This window comes from Hippopotamus amphibius, chromosome 11 (assembly GCF_030028045.1).
Source record: "Hippopotamus amphibius kiboko isolate mHipAmp2 chromosome 11, mHipAmp2.hap2, whole genome shotgun sequence".
Taxonomy (NCBI): Eukaryota; Metazoa; Chordata; class Mammalia; order Artiodactyla; family Hippopotamidae; genus Hippopotamus; species Hippopotamus amphibius.
Genome location: NC_080196.1, coordinates 76,193,845 through 76,218,849, shown reverse-complemented (window position 1 = coordinate 76,218,849; position 25,005 = coordinate 76,193,845). Strand labels below are relative to the sequence as shown.

The 25,005-nt window shown below is 34.2% G+C and overlaps 1 protein-coding gene across 1 annotated transcript in view; it reads right to left on the bottom strand.

Annotated features, from left to right (window-relative positions):
• The window catches only part of ROCK1 (Rho associated coiled-coil containing protein kinase 1), a 151,107-nt gene that overhangs the window by 79,340 nt on the left and 46,762 nt on the right, over positions 1-25,005 (bottom strand). The window contains exons 3-9 of the mRNA XM_057698670.1: positions 11,191-11,291; positions 10,517-10,654; positions 9,147-9,322; positions 8,288-8,372; positions 6,971-7,115; positions 6,516-6,654; positions 4,286-4,377 (exon numbers count right to left, since the gene is read on the bottom strand). Coding sequence (XP_057554653.1) covers positions 4,286-4,377; positions 6,516-6,654; positions 6,971-7,115; positions 8,288-8,372; positions 9,147-9,322; positions 10,517-10,654; positions 11,191-11,291 — 876 coding nt within the window. The remainder of the gene's footprint in view (positions 1-4,285; positions 4,378-6,515; positions 6,655-6,970; positions 7,116-8,287; positions 8,373-9,146; positions 9,323-10,516; positions 10,655-11,190; positions 11,292-25,005) is intronic.

Genomic DNA, 25,005 nt, shown 5'->3' with positions numbered 1-25,005 from the left:
TACAGGAATACATTGGAGATATTGAGAGTTCAGTTCCAGACCACAGCAATAAAGCAAACAGCACAATAAAGCAAGTCACAAATTTCTTTGCTTCCCAGTGTGTATAAAAGTTATACAAAGGGAGTTCAACTCGAGGATGGAAAATGCCTTAGAGGACTGGGACGGGGAGGGTGGGGGGGACTCGAGGGAGGGTGGGGGGGGAGTCAAGGGAGGGAGGGAATATGGGGATATATGTATAAAAACAGATGACTGAACTTGGTGTACCCACAAAAAATAATAAATAAAATTAATTTAAAAAAAAGTTATGTTAATACTATACTGTGATCTATTAAGTGTGCAATACTATTATGTTTTCAAAAATATTAAAATTAAAACCTCAATTTAAAATTAAGACCTTAATTAAAAAAATTTTCTTGCTAAAAAATGCTAAACATCATCTGACCACACAGGGTTGCCACAAACCTTCAATTTGTAAAAAACTGCAATATCTGTAAAACACAATAAAGCGAGGTATGCCTATAATCAAAACAATCTTGAAAAACAAGAACAAAGTTGGAAGATTCACACTTTCAGATTTCAAAGCCTCCCACAAAGCTACCACAATCAAAACAGTGTAGTACTGGCATAAAGACAGACAAGTAAATCAATGGAATAGAATAGAGAGCTCAGAGAGAAACCCTTGCGTTATATGGTCAAATGTTTTTTGACAAGGGTACCAAGAGCATTTAAGGAAAAAAGGACAGTCTTTTCAACAAATGGTGCTGGGAAACCTGGATATCTGCATGCAAAAGAATAAAGTTTGACTCTTATCTTAACGCTACATACAAAAATTAACTCAAAAGAATAGAAAGCAATGATTCTGACGCAGATTTGTACATCAATGACCAGAGCAGCATTACGCACAAGGGCTAAAGGGACAAGCATTCTGAGTATGTCAATAGATGAATGGATTAAAAAAAAAGTGCTGTATACACACAATGGAGTATTATTCAGCCTTAAAATGGAATGAAATTCTAATACATGCTATAACATGGATGAACTCTGAAGACATGCTAAGTGAAATGTCAATCTCAAAAAGACAAAGATTGTGTGAATCTACTTATTTGAGGTAGCCAGAACAGTCAAATTCATAGAAAAAGAAAGTAGAATATAGTGGCTACTGGGGGTTGGGGTAAGGGGAAAATAAAGACTCATGGTTTAATGTGTTACAGAGATTTAGTTTGGGGTGATGAAAAAGTTCTGGAGATGGACGGTGGTGTGGTTACACAGCAATCTGAAGGTGCTTAATGCTACTGAACCACACACTTAAAAATGGTTAAAATGGTAAATTTTATGATATACATCCTTTATGAAAATAAAAAGAGATAATCTTTCTTCAAGTTTATATTTAAAAAAGAGACCAATATAATGCTGAGGAAGTCTAAACCCCTAAGCCCCTAAAGCTTGCTAGCTCCTAAATTCTTTGTTCATGAAGCCTGCACTGATGATCTCTCTCATGAGAATGTAAAATTCTAAGAGAGGACACCAGACTTAACTGAACCACAGAACCTAAAGCAGCATATATGGGCATACAATTAATTATGTTTGTTTTTAACTACTGAAAATTCACCACATGATCTGACAGTTACCATCTTAAGTGTCTCCCATCAGCTAAAGGTGGATTAAGTAATGACAATATCTTATTTGAAGTGAGATCATGAACGGCAAGGTGTTTTACAAGTAACTGCATATCATATATGTCTATATAATACTGAGTAGAGGAAATCTTTAAATACTACATGGTATTTCACAAGATCAAAGATGCTGGAGTCAAACAGAATTAACCTGAGTCCTGACATTGTCATTTGCTAGCAGTATGAATCACAGCACACCGTTTAGGTCTTTTCATTTCTTCTGTCTTTAACTTTAATTTCCTATCATTTCTTTAATTCTATCCCAAATGAGTGGAAAAGTAATCTTACAATCTTAATACTTTGTGCCTCTAAATTAAGAATGAGTAAGATCAGGAAGCTCATGGAAATTCTGCCAAAAAAAATCAAGCTATTTTGTACCCTGCTCCCACGCAGCCAAGGAACAGATGGTGAAGATTGTCATTATAATTTGCAGACATGTAAGTGGTAAAACTACCAAAAGAACTATTATTTGCAAAATGGTAAGAAATTCTGCCAAAGAAAATTGGAGAGGCAAAAAAATTAAAAAGAATTATAACTGTTATATAATTTTTTAAAACTTGGCAGGTCATAGAGGTCAGTTCAGAATAAAAGTATTCTTGGTATTTTAGGGGTGGGAAGTAAAGAAGGGGTAGGAAGAGGGAAAGTGAAGAAAACAATAAGTTCTACAGACTTCAATTTTTCTTTCTTTTTTTACAGTAAGCACAAAATAGGAGCTATTAGGATTAGAAAAAGCTCTCAAAATGTTTAAGTACATTAACTCTAAGCAGACTGTAGCAGAACCACAGATAACAATACAGATCTCAAAAAGATACAGAAATAACACTACTTCTAATAAAACTACCTATTTATAGAAATTCTTTACATATATTTTTTTTTGATTTTTATTTGATTTAAATCAATGACATAATTCATTTTACTTGCTTTTTCCATAAATATAAAGTTATATTAAGGAGGTATAAGAATATCAAAAAATGCCACTGATTTGGATGCCACAATTCCACTAGATTATGAGCTCCATAAGGTAAAGAACTTTTACTGGTTTGATCACTGTGGTTTTCCTAGTGTCTGCAATAGGGTAGTGCTCAATACATAGTAGGTGTTCAATACTGTTTGCTGACTAGGTTGTCTCATCTCCTAATTAATATCAATTTTCAATACACAAAAGGAATTACGTCTTCCCTACTTTTTAGAGTGATTTATCATATGGTTACTGTGTAGTTACTTATGCATTGCTTTACTCTGAAAAAGAAGCAACAGAAAAGATACTTGGTATTTTTTTCAGTCCTCTTTTAAATTTTCTTCGATTTACAATCATATCTGTATGTTTTTAGTCTTCTGAAACTTTACTAAGAGCATAACTTGAATAAAAACAGTTTTTCAATGCAACCATTCATCATCTCACTCTACTCATCTCTGTCTTGCAACAGTTTCTCTTGCAGTGTGAAGACAATAATCATGTCATATTTACTTATAAGGAGGAGGAAGTTTCTTATTTCCCAGTGTATAACTAACTGTTAATAAAGTCTCCCAAGGTGAGGCTGCTCCTGTAGCTTCTCCAGATAGCAGGTCACTCAGTATTATTCTCTGCAGCAGTGTAATTTCTTAATTTCCAGAATTTCTTATTTCCCCCTTTCCCTTCTTAGTCAATTTTATAGCTTAGTACAATGTACGTACTGTACCTGAAGGCAATATAATGGTTTTCTTTTAAAATATTTAATAACAAGGATACTTCACTAATATTGGCAAACCTACATGATCTATTTCTTGCAATCTCAACTAGATAGGCAGAACTTAAGAGGAATACCTAGTTTGTTTCTAAAACAGCTGAGTTCATTTTATTATTACTGTTCATTGCTACTGCTGCAGCAAGAAATTAGGGGCTGGTACACACTATCCTTTCTCTGCTAAGTGAAAAGGGAAACAATTTCTGAGACTTCAGCAACAGAAAGATGGATTCTTGGCCTCCCAAATCCACAAAGATAATGGGAAACTTCGGTGCCACTATGATTTTGATTCAGCTATGTTAAGCAAAGTTTTCTGTGAATCATCATAATTTTAACTTTTTTAACACAGGGAAATATTCTGACACAAAATAAACTTTTTGAACATTACAAATTTTTATTTCTGGATTGCAAGCTGCAAGTCTGATAGACTCAAGCATAACATAATTTCTTACATCCTCACACAAATTAAATTCTGATAGAACTTCCTTATATTTTAGGTTTTAGTAAAAACAACAGAATAACTTTTTTTTCACAAGAAATATTACCTCTTAATTATTGACTTCCTCTACAATGGGATACTAAAGTCTAAACAAAGAGCAATTTGACAAAGATCAAATACCACATTATGACCACTGAGCCCAACTCCATTACATGTACATAATATTTCATCTTGGTATACTGAATGGGACATTAGAAAAGCAGCAGTATAATTTTCCCAATATTATCAAATATTCTCTCTTTAACTAGGTTAGGACAATATTTATATAGCATTTGTGTACTTTGGATTTTTATCACATTTACACATATGTTAGAAAGGCAGTTCCAACAGACTATTTACCACAACTACTTGCAAATATTAACTGTAATGTGCAAGAGAAAATAACTTACTGTCTCGGAGTGTTTCCCAAGCCCACTGATCATTTTTGAAGAAGAGATGTCGTTTGATTTCTTCTACACCATTTCGCCCTAATCTCACCTCTCTAAATAGAGAGAGAAGGAGAAAAATCAATCATTTAAGATATTATTATTGATACTATAACCTGGTCATATTTATTTATGGGCATAATGCTAAATCTGTGCAGGAGGACAAGTACAATTCTATGTCACCTTGAAATTATATTGACTGTCAGCATAATTTTGAGCTTACATAAAAAGTAAGCTGAAGACTAAGAATATTAAAGAATTTTTTCTGAAGAAAAAATACACAAAAGAAATATAAAAAACACAGATTTATTGATACTCCATGGTTTTTCTGACAACAAACATCCAGATGAGTCACTCACCTTGCTCCATTAGCATAATAAATTTTCTTTATTGGTTTTTTAATAGTGGTAAAGTTAATACACTTTTTGCAACTAAACTTTACTTCACACCAGGAGCTAACAAAAACTCCAAAAGATGTTTTAAACCTAAAATTTCCATTTTATTCTCTATTAAATATTTCTGACCAACCAAAAACCAATGACAACTAATTCTTGACACTACTTCAAAATTGAGAACTTGAATGGGACAAGGTGCTGAACCTTGGCCCCTTCAGTAGGCATAGAAAAAAAGCTTTTTAAAATGTGCCTTTAGCTGAGTTGAAAAGAGGAACTCGGCACCTTTTGTTTTGGTAGAGTACTTATAAACAACAAAAACCCAAATTTTTTCATGAGTTAAAAGATAAACTGCTTTAGGTATAATGAGACACTCTGAAAGAAGCTTGCACTAACTCTCTCTGACTCGATGAGGGAACCTCTCCATGGTTCTATGGCACACAATACTTAAGAGTACATATCTCTCTGTACAATAAATATCTCATCTGCAGTGGAGAACAGTGGCTATGTATCTTGTTCATCTCTATACCCTTAGCATAGTTTTTATACTATACTATAGTTATATAGTGCTTATATTAAAATGTAAAAATTTCAAAAACTATGTTTTTTCAGGATCTAAAGGACATACTGAAGGAGGAGAAGTTAATTTTAGTGAAAGTGAATCAGAAATTGAAATATATTCAAATTTACAAAGCCTCCCTACTATTTAAATTAACAATATACAATCTTAAATCCTAAATATAATCTTAGTTAAGTCATCTCATTCATGTTTAAATTCTAAAAGTAAACCACAAAAGTATATACATGATATGCAATTTTTGTTTCTAAAACACTTATGTGCATTTACATTTATAAAAAATGCTTGTTGAAACTGGAAGACCATGTTAGTGAAGAAAGGAGGTATGAAATACTACATACCTTTTTTATAGCTTTGCACCATCTACTTAATTTCAAAAAGCATATACTATATATAATTAAATCTTTTTTCCCAGCTTTACTGAGGTATAATTGGCAAATAAAATTTTAAGATATTTAGTTTACAATGTTATAATATGATATTCATACATATACACTGTGAAAAGATTCCCCCAACAAGCTAATTAACACATCAATCACTTCACATACACATTTTTCTTTTTTTGGTCGAGGGCAAGAACATTTAAGTTCTACTTTCTTAACAAATTTCAATTATACAGTACAGTGTTATCATAAATGTCATCAACTGGAAGATGCTTCATCATTTTCCTATCACTAGGAAAAAAAGTCTCCAATTAAATTACTACATGCCATTGATTTAAGATGCACTCTAATTTTAGAGATTTTAACATGTTAAAAAAAAAAACTCAGGGAATTCCCTGGCAGTCCAGTGGTTAGGACTCAGTGCTTTCACTGTGGGGGGCTCTGGTTCAATCCCTGGTCGGGGAACTAAGATCCTACAAGCCATGGGGCATGGTCAAAAGAACAAAAAATAAAAATAAATTAAAAAATAAAAAATTCAGACAATAAAATACACTATCATTTTTATACTTAACTAAGTTAAAGATTTAACAACAACAAAAAAATAATAATCTGGTCTAGTCATCAGGAAAGAATCTATTACTATCCCATTTTCTTAGGTGAGTTGAGGTCCAGAAAAGCCATCCAGAAAAATTATATCAGGGTTCATTGTCATGAATGATTTTGGGAATGGTAACATTTTTATTCCAATAGTTCAAATATAGGTGCTCAGATACAGACCTTAAAAATTGAGCAGTAAAATGAAAATTTCCTTGAAATAAGTGTCCCATGTTAAAATTATTTACCTGTCAGTAAGGAAGGCACAAATAAGATTTTTTGCTTCTTTTGATATGTCATTATCATCAGGGAAGGTAAGTGAATTTTTATGGTTCATAATCTTACTGTAAGTTCCAACCAGAGAATCTGCATAAAATGGTGTATCACCTGATAAATTGACAGGGAAAATAAAAACAAATTAAGATACTTTAAAGAAATCAGTTTCAAGGGAAAAGAGTCAATGTTACTGTTTAAAGATAATTATGTATAAACTACAAACATACACCAAATACATGAAAAGAAGTAAAACATCAAGTTTCTCTAAGTCTTTCAATAGCCTGTCAAAACATACAAAGTAGGTTTGGATCAGTTTGTTTCCTACAAACAAAATCAACCCTGCTTAATGTAATATTTTATTAGAAGAAGGCAAGTCTAAGTTTGGAGATGAACTATGTTAGAGGTACATAAAATCCTCCTTACTCACCTACAAGCATTTCATATAAAAATACCCCAACTGACCACCAGTCACATTCTCGTCCATAATAACCATCACCACCTTGAGATTTTAATACTTCAGGGGAAATATAATCAGGTGTTCCAACTGCTGTATCACATCGTACCATACCTTCCTAAAAAGAGGTCAAATTTTCAATTAGGATATAAATATAAAGTCTCAATTATTTAACACAAGGTTTTCTTAATATAACCTGTAGAACTCTAAGTCTTTGCGTTATAAAATATCATTTCAAAACCTAATGCAAACTTGACAAAAAGTAACAAACAGCTTAATCATATATACATATTATATATACAACATAATCATAATGTATGTGTTTATGTGTATATGGATACAACAGTGATTTTCATTTTGTAATAGCATTCACTAGAAAGACACATTGCCAACATTTATTATTCCCCCAGTTGTACCAATATGATGATCTCATCTTAACTGCAAAGAACAAGTATATAAGTCAATGCAAACATGTTGAGGAACTGATAGAATGAATCACTTGATAACATTAATTTACAAATGCTGATTTAATTGTTTTTTACTAAAATAGTTGTTCACTTTAACTATGCACGTGCATGGGAAAAGGGCATAATAGTGTTAAGCTCACTAATATCTACCTAATATGCACTTTAACTCTCTCTCCAAAACAAAAACAAAAACTATATATATCTGTTACTTTAGCTGGTATTAATGCAATAGAATTATACATGTTTACACAAAAGTTCTCACATAGTAGTTTCCTCCTAACCAATAAATTTCCTTTAGAAATAATGAATACAACTTTCTGGTTATTTTTCTATGATAAGTTTCAAAGACTATAAACTGTTTCAACTGAAAATTAAGCAGCATATTTGCTACTGCACTTATTTATTATATAAGTAGTGAACACGGATATCTTTTATGATTGACTCATAAAATAAATAAGATCTTTTCATGTTTAATATAAGGCTAAGTAAAACATTATGAAACATACATATTACTGAAATCCAATTAGTATTTAGTGACATTTAAGCTAATTCCATTTCTAGTTACCAATAGTGGACATTACAGAGTTGTTTTAAAAGATTTAGTAAATCTGGCAATCCACACTTCCCCTAAATAGAGAGGGGAAAAAATAAAGTACTTACAAGTTACTAACATAACACTGAAATCATGGCATCTAGTTCAACAAATAAGACAGTGCACATCAATTCTGTACAAGTCCAGATATGGTTAGTAAATTCTTAAAACATTTTGTAAAAAGCATCTATCTTGAAATAGCAAAACTAAATTAAAATCTAATTATTTAACCTTATTCATCTTCATACAAGTACCAAAATCTGCTAACTTCAAATGTCCAGATTTATCCAGCAGCATGTTATCAGGCTTCACATCTCTGAGGGGGGGAAAAAAGAAGAGTATCTCTGAAACAGATCAGAAACTGATAAAAATAATATGAGGCAATGATTTCATCCTCACTCAATTTAGATAAGGCCACCTTTGATCTATATGTGCTCTCTATCCACATCTATAAATTGAACTTCATCAGGGAGACTCTCTCATATGTTATGCCTCAGAAGAAACATATAATATTACCTTTTCTTTTAAGTAGAGTTTGATTCTTTCAAGAGGAAAATCAAGTCATTTGAGAGAGAATAACCATAAAAAATGAATAAAAAGTAACGGAAATAAACAAGATAGATAAATACATAACCCCAGAAGAGGGTCTAAGTCACTTTCATGCCTGGCACTGAGCAGAGCAACTGCACACAGAATTCAAGTGGTGTTTGCAGAACAAATGAAATCATTCTTCTAATAAACAAATATGATCTAGTCACTAATTAAAAGCAAACTACTTTGTATATAAACATTAAAAGCATTTAATACCCCGAAACATACCTTAAAAAACCAGCTTATAATTTTTACCTTTCAGGACACCATATAAAAGGCTTTTAATCAGATTAATAAATAGTAAAGAATACATTTATATTAACACTAAACTGAAATGTTAAAACCACAAATTTCAAACGTAAATTCTGAAACACCACTCATGTCATATGGGAGAACAGGTGGATTTAGAGTGGGAAATGCTGATCAAGTAAAGTCTAAGTACTGATTTTTACCTTCTTTCTTCAACAAATGAGAAAATTTAAAGCATTTTTATCCTCACCTATGAATAAAACCCATGGAATGGATTGCATCCAATGCAAGAACTACTTCTGCAGTATAGAACCGGGCCCATTTTTCAGGCACATCATAGTTGCTCATTAAGTTTACAAGATCTCCACCAGGCATATATTCCATTACCATGTAGAGATAGCGATCATCTTGGAATGCATAAAACAGCTACACAAATACAAAAAAAAGAAACAAATTCATTAAGATTAAGCAAAATTGTTTCATTTAAGAACTGTCAGAAATACTAATATAAGATTTAATCAAAATAATCAAACTGCAGCAGTTTTAAGTATTGCTTAAAAAAAAAAAGGAAACAAAAATAAACATACCAGAGATAATAACTGTTGGTTTCCCACAGGTCCCACCCACCCACTCTCCCCAACACACCACCCACGGAGATGTTCAACAATGTCTGAACACAGTTTTGGTTGTTACAGCTTGTGCCTGGGGTGGGGAGGGCTGCCACTGGCATCACCTGGGTAGAAGTCAGAGATGCTGTTAAAAACTCACAGGATAGCCCCCAACAACAAAGAATCACCTGGCCCAAAATGTCAATAATACCGAGCCTGAGAAGCCCTGCTCTATACAACTGATAAAAACAGAGCAGACATTTCAAGTATGAAAGGTCTTATTATGCAAATCTTAAACATCTTCCATATCCTTTTTATCCCAATTACTATTATGCTTATTTTAGATAGTCTTCATTACATAGTGTAAATAAACTATAAAATTTATGCTAGGAATTTAGAAATGATTTAGCTCAGTCAGTTTTTTTTTAAAACCAGACCTTATTCCCCCCATATGAAATCTTAATAAGAACCTTAATGCATAAGACATATTATAAAACATGCTGCTGCTCTAGCTGAAGCAGAAATAGAAAACCCAGAATTATATCCTACCCAAATAACTGCTTGCTCCCATGACTCCATCTGAGGTATCCTCTCAGTTGAAAATAACCAATCTAAGCCATCTTTCACATTTTTGAGCAAGGAAACTGAGGCCCAGAGATATAAATAACCTGGCCACAGCTTCAGGTCAAGACTAGTACCTACAATTACTGACTTTCTAATGTATTTCTCTTTCCACTGAAAAACCTGAAGCCAATACAATATTATTTGGAGGTCTAGCTTAAGTTTTTCCCTCCATTTCTCCCATTCTTTCCACTCTACCAAATGAGACAAATAGTTACTTTCCTCCTATAGATGATGAAATAAAATTAAATTTTATGACTTTAAAAATGAAACATTAGACACTTTTGTAATTGCCAATAAATTCTCAATTACTGTTTTAAAAAACAATGTTTCTCAGACATGTTAAATTACATACTAGTACAGCAGCAATGAAACAATAGCAAACACATACCTGAACAACCCAAGGACTGTTAGCAAAAGCCATGATGTCCCTTTCTTCCCAGAAAAAAGCAGAATCGGATCTCTTAATCATTTCAAATTTGCTGAGAAGCTTCATAGCATATACCTTCCTGGTGGATTTATGCCTTACCTTCAAAATTGAAAAGGAAAATAATGAACATTTCATTAACATTTAAAGCTCAGTGTTTCCCAGAACAAGTTACTAAATAATTTAATATTATCGGTCTTGCTATTTTAACTTCTCTTCTGAATTACCCCAATTAGATAATGCCAAGGCTTTAACTACCAGAAGTAAGTAATGTTAGAAAAAAATCTTTACTCCCCATATTAAGGCATACCTCCCCTCCTCCACCCTGCTATGTATGCTACTTCCTGTTTATAAAACTTACTATGCACCACAGCATTTTAGATAGTGTAATATGAGGAGTAACGATTTCTCTTTTGATGCTTGAAACCTCTTCTCTACCTATGAATGCTTGGGGAAAAAATTTCACAGTACTGCTGAATCAGACTCTAGGCTTTCATATCCTTAGGCAAGAATGTTTAGAGCAATTTAAAGCAAGAATTTTATAAAAACAATACTTTCCCAAATAACATATGTTAAACACACAAGTGGAGTTTTCATTTTAAAAAGGTTGTTTTTGTAATCTCATTAAAATAACCTACCAATTGAACTTCTCCAAATGCACCTCTACCAATCACCTTCACTACTTCATAATCTTCAGCTTTCATTCGTAAATCTCTAATTTTATTTATTGTGTCTTTATCTGTATGAAAAAAAAAGTTTATAATTTTAAATCACTGAAGCATTATAACTAAAACTGCTTATTTTACATTCAAGTTCTTGAGAAACAAAAACAAAGATGTTCATTAAAAATTATTTGATATAAGTAAAACAGAGAAATTTTCAATGTGCTAAGAATTGTTTTCAGTAAATTCTGGAATGACTTCACTCTAGCTGTTAAAATATTTTTATTAAAATCTGACTTACTAGACTGTTTTAAAAAAACAAGTATACTACACACACACTGAGAATAATTAGTTAATTCATTCCTGGCATTTTAAGCACATATGAAATTTGAATCAAGGGGCCACAGGTAGATATTTTAAATTAATGAAACAAGTTTTCCTTTCATCAAGTCAGTTTTGATGGTCCTTTTAAAAAGATATAACTAATTTAAGATACCAAAGGTAAACATGCTAAAAAATCACATACTTATTATATTTCTCTATCTGAATGCAGATTTTAACTTAAAACACAGTGGGAATCACCACAATTATTTATATAAACCTGTCACACTACAAACTATAATAACTTAAAATCCCCACTGGATAGATATTCTAATTCCTAATATGGTCATAGATTAAAATAGCGCTATTTTAATCCACATGGGTCAACACTGGCATGAGATTACATGGAAAAGCTTCACATTTCAGAGCTGTACAAAATACAGGGCAGCTATTAAATTCAAGTCGAGTTCCTAATAAAAGCTGCATATAATAGCTTGTCTTTCTTTTGAAATGCACATTTAAACTTGTGTTTGTATACATTATGACCCATAAACACGAGCAAGAGAGAGCAAACTTTCACATAGGGACAACATAAGTACATTTAATTTTAGATCACATATCTATTGCAAATGCACCAGAAAGATATAAACAATAATCAGTTTACTGCAAAAACGTGTGTTAACTATAGAGGCTCTATAGTAATCACCGTAGATATATAAACATAACTTTAAAACACAGTGTCTGCTCTTATGGATTTCAAATGAGACAGAAACAAACAAAAAATAACACCAAAGAAATGCAGAAAGGGAAATAAATAAGCACAAGCACAGAGTTTGTGGAATATCAAGGATGACACCTAACTAAAGCCTGCCTAGGAGGTAGGTGGCTAGAAAAGGCTTTCTGCAGGTGATGAAACTTGAAACAAGTTTAAAAAGAAGAGTAGCAGTTAGCAAGAAGAAAAGAGAGAACATAACAGGCAGAAGGGCAAATATAAGCAAAGGCCCAGAAGAACTGTTCTGTGTTGCTGGAGTAGCAAGTCTGTGGGAAGGACTTGAAGGAGAGGCTGGAGAGCCCCAAACTAATTAAGGAGCTTGTACTTCACCTGTAGGCCAGCAGTTGTAAAATTATTATTTAATCAACAAAAATATTTTTCACATTAAAGTTCAAAAGCAGTACAATACGAAAATAGATAAAAGCAAAGCGTTCTGCTTCAAGAGGGTAGTGGTGGTGGGTGGTGTCAGAGAGGGGCTGGAGCCTTGTCTACTTTGTGCTCCTCCATAATGCAGCCCTGTAGAGTTCTGTGGGATCTGTTAGGAACTGAGAACAACTTGAAAACCACTACTATGCGTTAGAAGCCATGAAAAGAAATAAGGCATATAAACAACATAGTCAAATTTACATTTCAGCTACACTACTCCGGGAAATATGTAAAAGATAAATTCAATAAGGGCAAGGCTGGAGCCGGGGTAGAATTTTGAGAGTACTGTAATACTCCAGAGAAGAAATAAGAAAGCCCCAAACCAGGATAATGTGTTATATAATAGCCTATGGAGTTGAGAAAGGATTCCTGGCTCTGGTTATACGTGGTTTAGAGCCATAAATAGGCTATAAAGTCTGTAGTCTTGGGCTCAGAAAATATATCTGCTGCAAATTTGTGTGGAAATGGAGGTCTCGCTTCTTATTTACATTCATTTTCTCATGGTTCTAGAGGATCAAAGTACGAGATCAGGGGCCAGTGTGTTTGGTTTCTGGTGAGAGCTCTCTTCCTGGCTAGTTGGCAGTCAGCACTTCTCTGTGCTCATAGGACCTCTTTCTTATGTGCTGCACAGGTAAAGGACACTAATCCCATCACTAAACCCATTTTATCAGAGTCCCACCTTTATGACCTCATTTAACCTTAACTGCCTCTTGCTTGGCCCTGTCTCCAAATACAGTTATATTGGGGGGTTGCAGATTCAACAGACGGATTCAGTGGGGGACACAATTTAGTCCATAAAAAAAAAATCACAATGAAACGTTACCACTGCTAAGCTGCTGACTTGCTGTATGCAAAGATAAACTGGGATATTCAGCTTCAATTTCAATCAAAAATGTACAGAATTGATAATGGTTAAGTCCATAAGAGTGAATGATGTTTACCACTGATCCTGTGGTTCAATAACACATGATAGATTCAAATATTTTCCACAAAGTACTTGCTGATGTATAATACAATGAATAACTACAGGCTTTAAACACACTGTGTTTTCACAAACTTTGTTAGTTTGTCCAACTAAGCCATTTTCTGCACCATACATAATTTTAACTACCATCACTTTTAACGCATCTTAGCAGACTCCACTTCAAGCTGTACTTAGTGCTTCCTCAACTTTTAAAAAGATATTATTTACTGTACTTGTTCCATGCAGACTATACATAGAATTCCAGCTAATTCTTCAAACTCGGCACTGATTCTTCAAATAAACAAGAGTCAAGGAAAATCACTCAAAATTGTCTTATTTTTTAATTGACTACTGCTGTTGCTCCCAATGGCCTAAATTCTTTGAGTATCTGTTGTTCTTGCTAAAAAGCTAATAGTCTTAAGGAAGTTCTTCTTTCTGTATACATTTCTTTGCTGCTACAAACACTCACCATCAGTGAATAGCTTTCCCTGCTTGGCTAACATATAAGCCACTTGTAAACTTATGTAAGGTCGTAATCTCATTTTCTTTTTTCTTTTTTTGGAAAGAAAATTCTGCTGTGATGAGATTCTATTTTACTTCTCTGGGTTTTTTTGACTGTTGCTTTCTTGTGAGTTGAGAATGTTATGGTGAGTGCTAATTCTGGTAATGTCAATGCACACTGTATTCTTTCAGCACAGCTATAGTTTCACTGCATAACACAATGCTTTGTCCTCTAACTTAATGAAATAATCCATACTTCATTGTGCCTCAAATAACAACATTCAAGTTCACTTTTCTTTTCCTTTTTTGTTCTGACATGATAAGCATGCACTGGTAATGGAAAAAAATAAAATGCTGTGGTATGGCGATACGCATGGAATGCTATTGAGTTGTAACTGCGTCACTGTGATTTATAGTGTGCTGAGCGGCAGTGTGAAGCAATAACAATGCCACATGATATTCGTCACAATTACTCAACTCTCCAACTTGCAGCATAAAAGTGGTCACAGACAATACATAAAAGAATGAGTATAGCTATGTCCCAATAAAACTTTATTTATGGATACTGAAATCTGAACTTCATATAACTTTCACGTCATGAAATATTATTCTTCTTTTGACTTTCTATAAATTATTTAAAAATATCAAAATCATCCATAGCTCATAAGCCATCCAAAAACAGATGGTAGGCCAGATCTGGCCTGTGGGCTGTGGTTTGCCAACCCTGCTCCAATGGAAACCCAGCTTCCCTGAGGACTCTGCTTCCCCTGCAGCTCTACAGTGGTGCCCTTTACCCTCCACATGCTTTATACCACTGGCTCTGAAAGTGGGACAAGTGAACTCCACTGCCATCTCTACACTCCCACCCTAAATCTGCCACCTTTGCTTTTCATGTTTATTAGGTTATATCTCCACAACTTCTTACTGTTGCTGTAATCTACTGATCCTCAGGTCATCACATCTCACCACTAGACAATTTTAGTTCCTGGTTTACTAACCTTCTTTCCAGTATTTTTCTATTTTAATTCTAAAGGACTTTAATATACCCACAGATGATACTTATAATAACCTGGCCTTTCAATACCTTTAACTTTTCTCTTTCAATGATCTTGTCCTCCACCTTATCTCAGCCACTCATTTCCAAGGCCACATACTAGATCTTGTCATTATCAGTAATTATAGTCCTCCCTTAATTTCAATTTCAAATCCTATACTCTCTAAGCACTCCCTCAACTCTCCTGCTCACTCCCTCCAATAACTCAACCACAGCAATCCCCAGTCCCACCAAGACCTCCTATCCATTTTACTGTACCTTATTGCACTGACAGGTTGTCTTTCTTACCTACCCAGCTTAAATTACATGATCAATTACTACAATCACTCGCTTGCATGCACCTTTCATGCCTTGGCTCTTTTCTGCTTCATTATACCTAGTTTGGCAAAACCATAAGTCTAGTTAAATCTAACTCTGCAACTAACTCTATGTCAGCACCCGTGTAGCTGAATATGTCTGGATAAATACATAAAATCATATTGACTGATCCCACTTTAAATCCATAATCACAAATATAAAGCTTGCCCTTAATTCTGCTTGGCAATCATATTTCTTTAGTATATTCACTCTCCCATTCTACTAGAGATCATATTTCACACTTTCTTTTCTCTTCTCAAACCTCCCACTGATCCTCGTTCATAGCTAATGACCTTGTTGGCTCCTTACCCTGAAACAATCAGAAGAAAACTGCCATAGATGTACCACTAAATAGATATATTTATAATTATATTTATATATTCATATTCAACTACCGGCATGTACCCTCATATATTTAGTCTCTTCACTTTTTACTATAGGAGAACACTGCTGTCTCACACTAATCTCTCCACTAGTTGTGTCATCCTTTTTCACTAGCTCAAAGACATTGCTCCTGCAATTCTCCCCTCTTTCTCTTGTAGCATTAAGCTTTCCCCTTCCTAACTGGATCATATCATGCCATTTTCATTCCCAACTTGACACCATTTCTCTCACTAGTTATTGCCCCATTTACTCAACCTCACTACAGCAAAATTCCTCAAAAGTTGTCTGTACTCTATTTCTAAATCATTGTTCACATCTGCTCTTAAATCTATTTTGGGTGAGCTTTGGCCATTACCTTTCTATCAAAATTGCTAGTCAGGGAGTTCCCTGGTGATCTAGTGGCTAGGATTCAGTGCTTACACTGCTGTGGCCTGGGTTCAATCCCTGGGTGGGGAACTGAGAGCCTACAAGCCACGTGGTATGGTCAAAATGAAGGAAGGAAGGAAGGAAGGAAGGAAGGAAGGAAGGAAGGAAGGAAGGAAGGAAGGAAGGGCTTGTCAAAGTCACAGGTGACCACCAAGTTGCTGAATTCAACAATTCCCAGTCTTCATCTTGATATATCAGTAGCTTTTGACAGTTTGATCACTCCTGCTATACTTTCTTTTTTTACTTGACTTCCAGGATACTACATTCCTACAACAATACCAGGGGTATTTTTTTCTTTTTCTTTTTCTTTTTCTTTTTGGCATCAGGGATCTTAGTTCCCTGACCAAGGGTTGATCCCATGCCCCCTGCACTGGAAGCAAAGATTCTTTTTTAAAAAAAAAAATAAATTTATTCATTTATTTTTAAATTATTTTTTAAATTTATTGGCTGAGTTGGGTGTTCATTGCTGCGCATGGGCTTTCTCTAGTTGTGGTGAGTGGGTGCTACTCTTTGCTGCGGTGCACAGGCTTCTCATTGCAGTGGCTTCTCATTGCAGAGCACGGACTTTAGGCACATGGGCTTCAGTAGTTGCGGCACGTGGGCTCAACAGCTGTGGCACATGGGCTTAGCTGCTCCGTGGCATGTGGGATCTTCCCGGACCAGGGCTTGAACCTGTGTCCCCTGCATTGGCAGGCAGATTCTTAACCACTGCACAACCAGGGAAGCCCCGGAAGCACAGAGTCTTAATCACTGGACTGCCAGGGAAGTCCCAAGGGTATTTTTTTTAACATCAGTGATTACTTCTCAGTTGCTTTTGCTGGTTCCTTCTCTTCTCCCAGATTTCTTAACACTGAAGCATCTCAAGGCTCAGTCCTTCATGGTGTTTTCTTCTCTATGTATACTCATTTATTTGGTGGGCTTTAAAAAGCACTGACATGTCAACAACTCCCAAATATTTACCTCTGGTTCAGACCTCTCAAACTTCAGCTTTACATATTCGGTTGCTTACACAATATATCTACTTGGTTAACAGACATCTCAAATTTAATGTGTCTGAAACAGAAGTGGTGTTCTCATCCCAAACCTCTACCTATGATTTCAACATCTTAGCCGATGGGTCAGTTTTGCTTGGGGCAAAAACCTGGGGGCATTCTTGCCTCCTGTTTTTTCTCACACTCCACATCCTATCTGGCTGGCTCTACCTTTGAAATATATCTGGACCTGGTAACTTCTAACCCTCTACACTGCTACCATGCTGGACCAAGCCACCATCACCTCTTCTTTGGATTACTGCAATCACTTCTTAACTGATTTCCTGGTGTCTATGCCTACCTCTCAATAATCTATTCTTAACACGGGGTGATATTCTTAAAACACAAGTCAGATCATATCACTCCTCTTCTCAAAACTCTGTCTTGCCATCTTACCCAGAGCAAAAGTCAAAGATCTTACAATGCCCTACAAGACTCTACACGACATGACCTATCCTCCCTATTTCCTTCCTTCTCTGACATCATCCTACTATTCTCCCTTGCTTAATCCTCTCCAGCTGCAATGGCTTCCTTGCTGCTGTTCAAAAATTCTCTTTTATGGCCTTTGCACTCGCTGTTCCTCTGTATGCCATTTTCTTTCTGTAAACATCTGCATGGCTGACCCTCTCAACTACTTCAACTCTTTTCTCAAATGCCACCTTTTAGTGAGCCCTATGCAATTTACCAAGCCTAAATCTGAAATATTCTCAGAACTTCCAATCCTTCTTATAGTGTTTCACTTTTTCCCATAATAAATATTAACCTCTTTGTTATTTATAGAATTTAATATAATACTTGCAAAATTATAAACCTGGTAAGCCCTTATTGTGACCAACAAATCCTTTTAACAATTTCTGACTGACAACTGTGCTGAGCCAGGTGACGCTGGCAGAAAGCTAAAGTTCAGAGAAGTGAGAAATTACTACACAGCACAGTTAGCAAGGAATAAAATGGGCAAACTGAGTCACAAATAAACACCATAAGTCTTGACAGGCCACTAACTAGCTAATCATCTCTAAATAGTCACAAGTTAGCAACAGGCAGTGCAGAAAGGTTGAGAATTTACAGCTTCAGGGTTACAAAAAATTTTAAAATATTTCAATCACATACTCTGTCATCTAACTTTCTAGAAAGCAAATGGATGATTTTTCTTAAGGGTCTTTTTTAAAAAAATCACACTTTATACCCAATGAATTTTACTTCTAGGAATACATATACACACAATGCGGTATTAGAAAACATTTAAATTGTGTTGTTGAATTACTTCGAGTTTTCTATAATAATTCTGTTGCTTCCTAATGAGAAAAAGATATATTTTGCCTAGTTTAAGATGCTATATTATAAAATGCACCATCATTTTATGTACCACTACAGATTGTAAGACATCCCAATTACTTAAAAAAATGTTTTAAAAATGTCAATAGATAAAGTATGGCAATAAAAGCTATGCACAATTCACTGTTTATCCAATATACTGCTACTCTTTGCCTAAAAAAATCCAATACACTTTGCAAACTTTTAGTCAAAGCAGCCCTAATAAGCTCTAAAACTTATCTAGAAAATTTACAATGTGAGATTCAATTCCATAAAACTCTGATTTTGTTTCAATGCAACAATTAATAATAATAATAATAATAAATTATTCTATGCCCAAATGTTCAAATAGAATTCAAGCTCCAGGAAGTTGCACCATGTTTTGCCAGTGCGCACACACATGTAAACACACATGGAGTAATCTAGTTTGAGAAAAAGATTGGCAAAAAACCAAACCAAACCCCAAACTCCTCAACACAGCATAAAATGGCTTTTAGATCTTGTTACTCTGATTCTCCCGTCTTTTATTTCTAAATACTCCCCCCAACAATGCTCTGGCAATGCCTAGTTACTTGCAATTTCCCACATCCCCATTCCTTTGCAGATCTTGATCATCAACCTAAAATAACTAGCCCCACTTTATTTGAGCAGGTTACTACCAAACAAGATCTAATCCTTCATCTGTCTCCTCCTCAGCCATTCCTGACCCCCTCAGTCTGCTAAGCTGCCTTTCTTTGGAAAACCGCTATTTCTCTATTACTTCATCTGTCAATGTGGCCTGGAATTGTTTGTATTTCTTCTGTTAGACTGTCTGTTCCCATTTCCTCTAGGGTAGAGACCACACTTCATTCATGGATATGTCCTTGATGTACATATGTGCTCAATGATACTTAATGAAACATTAAAAGTGTTGATATTATTCACAAATGGCCACAATCACTTGCTACTCTTAACTGTTCTGGAACAACAGAAAAGCCACATATGTTTACTTCAAAATAATAAAAGTATTTACTTCAAAATAATAAAAGTATATACTTAAAAATTAATCTTGGGTTTCTCAAAATGTTAAACAGAATTATCATACGACTCAAGAATTCCACCTACCCAGGAGAAATGAAAACATATGTCCACATAAAAACCTGTGCACAAATGTTCACAACAGCATGATTCACAATAGGCAAAACACAGAAACAATCCAAATGTTCATCAACTGATGGATGGATAAACAAAATGTGTCATTATCTATACAATGGAATATTATTTGGCAATTTAAAAGAATGAAATACATGCTACAACATAGACGAACCCTGAAAACATCATGCTAAGTCTAAGAAGCCAGTCATAAAGGATCACACATTGCATGATTCCATCTATACGGAATGTCCATATTGGCAAATCTATACCAACGTAAAATAGATTAGTCATTGCCTAGGGCTGCGGAGCTTGGAGAGAAATGGGGAGTGACTGCTAACGGGTACGGGGTTTCTTTATGAAATGATGAGATGCTCAAAAAGTAACTGAGGTGGGGCTTCCTAGGTGGCGCAGTGGTTGAGAATCCACCTGCCAATGCAGGGGACACAGGTTCAAGCCCTGGTCCGGGAAGATCCCACACGCCATGGAGCAACTAAGCCCGTACTCCATGGAGCAACTAAGCCCGTGCGCCACAACTATTGAGCCTGCGCTTTAGAGCCCGTGAGCCACAACCACTGAGCTCATGTGCTGCAACTACGGAAGCCCACGTGCCTAGAGCCCGTGCTCTGCAACATGAGAAGCCATGGCAATGAGGAGCCTGCGCACCACAACGAAGTGTAGCCCCCATTCACCGCAACTAAAAAGAAAGCCCGCACACAGCAAAAAAGACCCAACACAGCCAATAAAATAAATACATAAACAAACAAATAAATAAATAAAGCTATAAAAAAGGTGACTGAGGTAATGACTGCACAACTCTATAAATACAGACAAAAAACAATGAGCTTCACATTTTAAATAGGTGAATCTTCAGTACATAAATTATATCTCAATAAAGGAGCTTTAAAAAATCAATCTTGGGTTTGGCAATGATTTTTATATGCAACACCAAAATCACAATCCAGAAGAGAAATAAATGATAAATGAGACCTTATCAAAATCAAAAACATTTGCTCTGTAAGATAATATGTAGTTTTCTGAGTCTGGAGATGGAGCTTATTGATACCCCTCCCCTTGAGTGTGGACTGAACTAGTAACCAGATTCCAAAGAATCAGGTATGGAAAGGAAAAATAGTAACTTTTCAGAAGAGAAGCCTTGCAGACACTATCTTAAAACAAGTGATAAGCATTAATATTATCACTGATAAATCATGACATGTCACATAGCCCAGATATAATGTGATGAGAAGTATATGCTGTCTCTGTGGTACTCATCCTCCAAACCCATAACTCCAGTGTAATTATGAGAAAACATCAGACAAAACCGAACTGAGGAAAGTTCTACAAAATACCTTGGTCAATAATCTTCAAAACTGTCAAGGTCACAAAAAAACAGGGAGAGCCTGACAACTCTCACAGACTGGAGAAGACTAAAGAGAAATGGCAACTAAATACTATGTGATATTCTAGATTGGATTTCAGAACCAAAAAAAAGAAATTAGTAGAAAAACTGATAAGTAAAGTATGTAGTTAATAGTAATATATTTCCTAGTTTTGTCAATGTACCATGGTTATATAAGATGTTAACATTAGGGAAGGCTGGGTGAAGGGCACACAGGAATCTCTGTACTATTTTTGCAACTTTTCCATGAGTTTATTTCAAGATAAATAATTTATTTAAAAAGTAAATAAAGAGAATATTTAACTTTTCTTTTTGAAAATCTATCTGGTTTGGTAATATTTTATTTGTAATAACTTCAAACAAGATGATGTAATATCCTAGGTTATACTGCATAATATATTCAATTTTATGGCTCCATTAAGAAATTCTGACTTTTATAACACCTTCTGGTATAAAACTGCATTTTGGCAATATATATCAAAATGCAAACTGAATGCAACTTTTGAGTCAGCAATTCCTGGAATTCACTCCAAAGAAAGGAAAAGCAAGTATACCAAGTTGTATGTTCAAAAAACATTAATTACAGCCTTATTTATAACAGTGAAAAACTGGGAGGAACCTGGCTATTACAGAAACAGTGTTTTAAATTATGGTACATTAATTCAATGGAATATTTGTATTCATTTAAAAAATATGTTATCCATACTTATTGACATAAAAAGATATTCTGCAACTTGCTTTTTCACTGAACATGCTGTGGATAGCTGACATAAATGTCCTACTGATTTTTTTTTTAAATCTTTTTGGTTTTTTTCTTCCCCCACCTTTATTGGAGTATAACTGCTTTACAATGTTGTGTTAGTTTTTGCTGTACAAGAAAGTGAATCAGCTATATGTATACATATATCCCCGTATTGATTTTTATTTGGGTTGTTCTAACTTTATGCTCCAATGACAATATGTACTTGTGATGATGAACATTCCTGTGTATTTGCCAGGGCTATTTTGGCAGGACACATTTCTCTAAGTAAAAGTATTAGGTTATGCTCATGAACATTATTAGTTTTAAAATATGCTAACTGCCCTCCAATCCCTCACCAATCCTAGATATTTTTTTTTATCTTTCTCCTTCAGATTGTGGCGGGGGGGGGTCATCTTATTTTAACCCATATTTCTTGAAATATTAATGCATTCGTTCAACTGTAACTGCTCATTGGTAATTTTTATTTTTTCTCCTTTATACTACATATTCAGTAACTTCTTCCTTTTTTTTTTTTTTTTTTTTTACTGTTTGTGTTTTTCTTATTGACTGGAAGGATCTCTTCATACATTAGGAATATAATTCTGTTACACATGTTGTAATTTTTTCCAGTTTGTCAGTAATCTTTATATTTATTTTTCTTCATATATATAAAGTTTTGATATGGCAAAATCTCAACCTTTCCTTTACACGTTCTAGCCCTGGTATACCCTGCTTCAAAAAAACAAAAAAGCCATTCCCTACTTGAAGACTATAAACATAATACCTATAATTTCATCTAGCATTTTTTGTCTTTACATTGGTACATGCTGTGAAGTAGAGACAATTTCATTTTCTCCTTATACATGAATATCTAACTGTCTCAAAATAAATTATTGAATAATCTTACCTTTTTCCCAATGACCTAACTGCCACAATAAGCTTACATCAAATTTTCATATAATAAAAAAAGTATACTTCTGGACTCTCTATGATCATCTGTTGGTCCTGTGTCCTTCAACAAAGTACTATTTCTCTTTTACTTCAGTATACAGTTTGAAAAAATAATCCCAAAATACTATGACTACAATCCTGTCCCACCCCCCAAACATGGAAATACATTTACCACTCAAGTGTTCTAGCTACCCAACTACACAACCCGTTCATAGACTTCATAAGCAAAAAGCATGTCAAAACACTACTACATTTCATACATTCTGGCTGCATAAAGGCAGACTCTTATATGTACCTTAATACTTAGTTATAGAGAAGGAAGCTTTTAATGCCAGTAACCAAATAATAGTTTTACATTTTTCTGATCACTTGAAAGTGAAATTCTATACTAATCACAATATATGATCATTATAATCCATTTATACTCTACTCCTCTCAAGAAACTTATTCGCTTTAAATGCAGAAGTTATATATAAAATTTCCAGTTTCACAATTTTTGTTCCTTAGAATTCCCCCAGAAGTGTAGATTCCTAACTACATCTAACTTTATATTCGAAGCACATGAAAACCACCTTTAATTTTACTAAAGATAATGTAGTACTCATTTTCAATATCACAGTACATGACTTTGTAAGTGTAATGAGACACTCAGGAGAAACTAGTCACAAACATTAAAATGAGGGCTCTTCTACAAGTCATTAAAACTTTTGATGTTTTTGTTTTAATTACTATTACACCTTAATTTAAAATGAGAAAAAAGTTTACTTTTTCTACTGAGTAGTATGTACCTCTTGTGCAATTCTACAAGGAGCTAAGGCAAACGTAGTCGTTTTTACCTCCTTGGATGAACAACAGATTCACTGATTGCTATCATTCAGAATATGCTGAACTGAAAATTATTCTATTTTTTTAAAAATAAAAGATCATTGTGTATTGATTTTAATCACCAACCAATGAATAGCTAATTTAATGATAACATTAACATTCAACTATCATAATAATCATTTAATAAGTAGAAAGGTATTATGATTTTAACAAGTTTAAAAAGTAAGGAAGTATTTTATGTTTTGAGGCATGCTTGAGTAGTGACATATTAAGACTTCAAGATGGAGCAAAGAAGAACAAAATTTCTAATGATCATCACTGCCTGTTTACATATATCTATCTAATTAAATGTGTATAACCCATGAAATATTGTTTTTGGAAGGAATTTAAGTAAGCATTAGAAAAAAGGTTAAACTATATTAAAATATTGTAGGTTATTAAATATAATTACTTGGAAAAGTAAGCAAAAACTTTAGATACAATCTTTTTACAATGATGCATTAATTTACCCTTTAATGCAGTGATTTAATACAATGATAACACAATAGGACCTTTTGAAAGAACTTTATTTTCTACATCTCAACTGAAATTATTTTGTTTTCATTGTGTGTGTGTGGCTTGTCCGTTGGACCTATCATCACAATTAAACTAACAGATACTATTTTGCCCTATTTGCTTCTGGTCTTTTGTTCAAAATAAAATGTTAAATTACAACCTAATCCTTGAGCCTCATGTTTTCCTCTTCCAAAGGTAACTACCTGCCTAGAATTGATATATTTATAGTTGCTGTTTCTTAAACTTACTCAGAATAGTGATTTCTAAAAAGGTGGCCACCCATACAAAAATCATCAAATCAAAAACAAAAATACAAATAACTCAAAATTCTAGGGTTATAATCTGCCTAGATCTGGGGGTATAAACTAATTTAAAGTGCTCAACTTTTTTCTCTTTTCCCTGAATTTCAATTTCTTTAAGTTTTTAAAACTCATGAGAACAATGAAGACAAAAAATAAGACACTAATTCTTTTTTATCCAATCCATTAACCCAACAGCCCCAACCTGCCATTTCAGTCTCTTCTGCCACCTGTCCTCCTTACTTCTTCCTGCTCATCATAAACCAAGCTCAATTTATACTAAACTCTTTGTTCCTCAAAGATATGCTTTTGGATAGCTTAACAAATGCTGTTCCT